Source organism: Oncorhynchus kisutch, unplaced genomic scaffold (assembly GCF_002021735.2).
Source record: "Oncorhynchus kisutch isolate 150728-3 unplaced genomic scaffold, Okis_V2 scaffold2241, whole genome shotgun sequence".
NCBI lineage: Eukaryota > Metazoa > Chordata > Actinopteri > Salmoniformes > Salmonidae > Oncorhynchus > Oncorhynchus kisutch.
In genome coordinates, this window is record NW_022264186.1 from 79001 (window position 1) to 85000 (window position 6000).

Below are 6000 nucleotides of genomic sequence, written 5' to 3' on the forward strand. Positions count from 1 at the left end.
CTATAGAGGGTCTGTAGATGGTCTATAACTATAGAGGGTCTATAGATGATCTATAGAGAGTCTATAGAGGGTCTGTAGATGGTCTATAACTATAGAGGGTCTGTAGATGGTCTATAACTATAGATGGTCTATAGATGATCTATAGAGGATCTATAGAGGGTCTGTAGAGGGTCTATAGATGATCTATAGAGGGTCTATAGAGGGTCTGTAGATGGTCTAACTATAGAGGGTCTGTAGATGGTCTATAACTATAGAGGGTCTATAGATGATCTATAGAGGGTCTATAGAGGGTCTGTAGATGGTCTATAACTATAGAGGGTCTGTAGAGGGTCTGTAGATGGTCTATAACTATAGAGGGTCTATAGATGATCTATAGAGGGTCTATAGAGGGTCTGTAGATGGTCTATAACTATAGAGGGTCTATAGATGATCTATAGAGGGTCTATACAGGGTCTATAGATGATCTATAGAGGGTCTGTAGATGGTCTATAACTATAGATGATCTATAGAGGGTCTATAGAGGGTCTGTAGAGGGTCTATAGATGATCTATAGAGGGTCTATAGAGGGTCTGTAGATGGTCTAACTATAGAGGGTCTGTAGATGGTCTATAACTATAGAGGGTCTATAGATGATCTATAGAGGGTCTATAGAGGGTCTGTAGATGGTCTATAACTATAGATGGTCTACAGATGGTCTATAACTATAGATGGTCTATAACTATAGATGGTTTATAGATGGTCTATAACTATAGATGATCTATAGAGGGTCTGTAGATGGTCTATAACTATAGATGGTCTATAACTATAGATGGTCTATAATTATAGATGGTCTATAGATGATCTATAGAGGGTCTGTAGATGGTCTATAACTATAGATGGTCTATAGATGGTCTATAACTATAGATGGTCTATAGATGGTCTAACTATAGATGGTCTATAACTATAGATGGTCTATAGATGGTCTATAACTATAGATGGTCTATAGAAGGTCTATAACTGTAGATGGTCTATAGATGGTCTATAACTATAGATGGTCTATAACTATAGATGGTCTATAGATGGTCTATAGATTATCTATAGAGGGTCTATAGAGGGTCTGTAGATGGTCTATAACTATAGATGGTCTATAGATTATCTATAGAGGGTCTATAGAGGGTCTGTAGATGGTCTATAACTATAGATGGTCTATAGATGGTCTATAACTATAGATGGTCTATAGATGGTATATAGATTATCTATAGAGGGCCTATAGAGGGTCTGTAGATGGTCTATAACTATAGATGGTCTATAGATGATCTATAGAGGGTCTATAGAGGGTCTGTAGATGGTCTATAACTATAGAGGGTCTATAGATGATCTATAGAGGGTCTATAGAGGGTCTGTAGATGGTCTATAACTATAGAGGGTCTATAGATGATCTATAGAGGGTCTATAGAGGGTCTGTAGATGGTCTATAACTATAGATGGTCTATAGATGATCTATAGAGGGTCTATAGAGGGTCTGTAGATGGTCTATAACTATAGATGGTCTATAGATGATCTATAGAGGGTCTATAGAGGGTCTGTAGATGGTCTATAACTATAGAGGGTCTATAGAGGGTCTGTAGATGGTCTATAACTATAGAGGGTCTATAGAGGGTCTGTAGATGGTCTATAACTATAGAGGGTCTATAGATGATCTATAGTGGGTCTATAGAGGGTCTGTAGATGGTCTATAACTATAGAGGGTCTATAGATGATCTATAGAGAGTCTATAGAGGGTCTGTAGATGGTCTATAACTATAGAGGGTCTGTAGATGGTCTATAACTATAGATGGTCTATAGATGATCTATAGAGGGTCTATAGAGGGTCTGTAGAGGGTCTATAGATGATCTATAGAGGGTCTATAGAGGGTCTGTAGATGGTCTAACTATAGAGGGTCTGTAGATGGTCTATAACTATAGAGGGTCTATAGATGATCTATAGAGGGTCTATAGAGGGTCTGTAGATGGTCTATAACTATAGAGGGTCTGTAGAGGGTCTGTAGATGGTCTATAACTATAGAGGGTCTATAGATGATCTATAGAGGGTCTATAGAGGGTCTGTAGATGGTCTATAACTATAGAGGGTCTATAGATGATCTATAGAGGGTCTATACAGGGTCTATAGATGATCTATAGAGGGTCTGTAGATGGTCTATAACTATAGATGAGCTATAGAGGGTCTATAGAGGGTCTATAGATGGTCTATAACTATAGATGGTCTATAGATGATCTATAGAGGGTCTATAGAGGGTCTGTAGATGGTCTATAACTATAGAGGGTCTATAGATGATCTATAGAGGGTCTATAGAGGGTCTGTAGATGGTCTATAACTATAGAGGGTCTGTAGATGGTCTATAACTATAGAGGGTCTATAGAGGGTCTGTAGAGGGTCTATAGAGGGTCTATAGATGGTCTATAACTATAGAGGGTCTGTAGATGGTCTTTAACTATAGAGGGTCTATAGAGGGTCTGTAGAGGGTCTATAGAGTGTCTGTAGATTGTCTATAACTATAGAGGGTCTGTAGATGGTCTGTAGAGGGTCTATAGAGGGTCTGTAGAGGGTCTATAACTATAGAGGGTCTGTAGATGGTCTGTAGAGGGTCTATAGAGGGTCTGTAGAGGGTCTATAGAGGGTCTGTAGAGGGTCTATAACTATAGAGGGTCTGTAGATGGTCTGTAGAGGGTCTATAGAGGGTCTGTAGAGGGTCTATAGAGGGTCTGTAGAGGGTCTATAACTATAGAGGGTCTGTAGATGGTCTATAAATATAGAGGGTCTGTAGATGGTCTATAACTATAGAGGGTCTGTAGAGGGTCTATAGAGGGTCTGTAGATGGTCTATAACTATAGAGGGTCTATAGAGGGTCTGTAGAGGGTCTGTAGAGGGTCTATAACTATAGAGGGTCTATAGAGGGTCTATAGAGGGTCTGTAGAGGGTCTGTAGATGGTCTATAACTATAGATGGTCTATAACTATAGATGGTCTATAGATGGTCTATAACTATAGATGGTCTATAACTATAGATGGTCTATAACTATAGAGGGTCTATAACTATAGATGGTCTATAACTATAGATGGTCTATAGATGGTCTATAACTATAGATGGTCTATAACTATAGATGGTCTATAACTATAGAGGGTCTATAACTATAGATGGTCTATAACTATAGAGGGTCTATAACTATAGAGGGTCTATAACTTCTAGATGGTCTATAACTATAGATGGTCTATAACTATAGAGGGTCTATAACTATAGAGGGTCTATAACTATAGAGGGTCTATAAATATAGATGGTCTATAACTATAGAGGGTCTATAGATGGTCTATAACTATAGAGGGTCTATAACTATAGAGGGTCTGTAGATGGTCTATAACTATAGCGGGTCTATAACTATAGAGGGTCTATAACTATAGAGGGTCTATAACTATAGATTGTCTGTAGATGGTCTATAACTATAGAGGGTCTATAGATGGTCTATAACTATAGAGGGTCTGTAGATGGTCTATAACTATAGAGGGTCTATAGAGGGTCTATAGATGGTCTATAACTATAGAGGGTCTATAGATGGTCTATAACTATAGAGGGTCTATAGATGGTCAAACTGCAACTTTGTTGATATTCAACAGCGTGTCCGATGAACAGTCTGTGTGATAGTTAGTGGAGCATTTCAAATCTTCAGCTCGGTTTAGTGGATAGTTAAATGAACCTTTAAAAACCATCCGTAGGAGAATCCAAGTGTTACTCATGACTGCTCTAGACAGAACCCACCTCACAGAGACAAAACAGCTTCATACCTAACCCACTGAGCAAAGCAAGCCAATCAACGACAGGATTGAAAGAGGAAGGGGTGGGCTCACATGCTCTCATTGGGTGAGATACTGTCATTCAGATAAGATCCATTACGGTTCTCCATTTCAGCTAACCTGTGGGGGGAGACACATTCATTTCAGTAGTCACATTCCACTCATTTCACTACCATTAGTACAGAATGAGCAGCACTGTCCAGGGCAATTCAATGGTAGACCCTGGACTCTAGGCTGAATACCATCTCTATTGTTCCAGGACAATTCAATGGTAGACCCTGGACTCTGGGCTGAATACCATCTCTATTGTTCCAGGACAATTCAGTGGTAGACCCTGGACTCTGGGCTGAATACCATCTCTATTGTTCCAGGGCAATTCAGTGGTAGACCCTGGACTGAATACCATCTCTATTGTTCCAGGGCAATTCAATGGTAGACCCTGGACTCTGGGCTGAATACCATCTCTATTGTTCCAGGGCAATTCAATGGTAGACCCTGGACTCTGGGCTGAATACCATCTCTATTGTTCCAGGACAATTCAGTGGTAGACCCTGGACTCTGGGCTGAATACCATCTCTATTGTTCCAGGACAATTCAGTGGTAGACCCTGGACTCTGGGCTGAATACCATCTCTATTGTTCCAGGACAATTCAGTGGTAGCTCTGGGCTGAATACCATCTCTATTGTTCCAGGACAATTCAGTGGTAGACCCTGGACTCTGGGCTGAATACCATCTCTATTGTTCCAGGACAATTCAGTGGTAGACCCTGGACTCTGGGCTGAATACCATCTCTATTGTTCCAGGACAATTCAGTGGTAGACCCTGGACTCTGGGCTGAATACCATCTCTATTGTTCCAGGACAATTCAATGGTAGACCCTGGACTCTGGGCTGAATACCATCTCTATTGTTCCAGGACAATTCAATGGTAGACCCTGGACTCTGGGCTGAATACCATCTCTATTGTTCCAGGACAATTCAGTGGTAGACCCTGGGCTGAATACCATCTCTATTGTTCCAGGACAATTCAGTGATAGACTCTGGGCTGAATACCATCTCTATTGTTCCAGGACAATTCAGTGGTAGACCCTGGACTCTGGGCTGAATACCATCTCTATTGTTCCAGGACAATTCAATGGTAGACCCTGGACTCTGGGCTGAATACCATCTCTATTGTTCCAGGACAATTCAGTGGTAGACCCTGGACTCTGGGCTGAATACCATCTCTATTGTTCCAGGACAATTCAGTGGTAGACCCTGGACTCTGGGCTGAATACCATCTCTATTGTTCCAGGACAATTCAATGGTAGACCCTGGACTCTGGGCTGAATACCATCTCTATTGTTCCAGGACAATTCAATGGTAGACCCTGGACTCTGGGCTGAATACCATCTCTATTGTTCCAGGACAATTCAGTGGTAGACCCTGGACTCTGGGCTGAATACCATCTCTATTGTTCCAGGGCAATTCAGTGGTAGACTCTGGGCTGAATACCATCTCTATTGTTCCAGGACAATTCAATGGTAGACCCTGGACTCTGGGCTGAATACCATCTCTATTGTTCCAGGACAATTCAATGGTAGACCCTGGACTCTGGGCTGAATACCATCTCTATTGTTCCAGGACAATTCAGTGGTAGACCCTGGACTCTGGGCTGAATACCATCTCTATTGTTCCAGGACAATTCAATGGTAGACTCTGGGCTGAATACCATCTCTATTGTTCCAGGACAATTCAATGGTAGACCCTGGACTCTGGGCTGAATACCATCTCTATTGTTCCAGGACAATTCAATGGTAGACTCTGGGCTGAATACCATCTCTATTGTTCCAGGACAATTCAGTGGTAGACCCTGTACTCTGGGCTGAATACCATCTCTATTGTTCCAGGACAATTCAATGGTAGACCCTGGACTCTGGGCTGAATACCATCTCTATTGTTCCAGGACAATTCAATGGTAGACTCTGGGCTGAATACCATCTCTATTGTTCCAGGAAAATTCAGTGGTAGACCCTGGACTCTGGGCTGAATACCATCTCTATTGTTCCAGGACAATTCAGTGGTAGACCCTGGACTCTGGGCTGAATACCATCTCTATTGTTCCAGGGCAATTCAGTGGTAGACCATGGACTCTGGGCTGAATACCATCTCTATTGTTCCAGGGCAATTCAATGG

The 6000-nt window shown here is 41.5% G+C and overlaps 1 protein-coding gene across 1 annotated transcript in view; it reads right to left on the bottom strand.

The window, feature by feature from the left end:
* The window catches only part of LOC109879947 (dystrophin), a 237438-nt gene that overhangs the window by 14241 nt on the left and 217197 nt on the right, over window positions 1-6000 (bottom strand). The window contains 1 exon segment of the mRNA XM_031819531.1: window positions 3880-3945. Within this exon segment, the coding sequence (XP_031675391.1) occupies window positions 3880-3945 (66 nt within the window).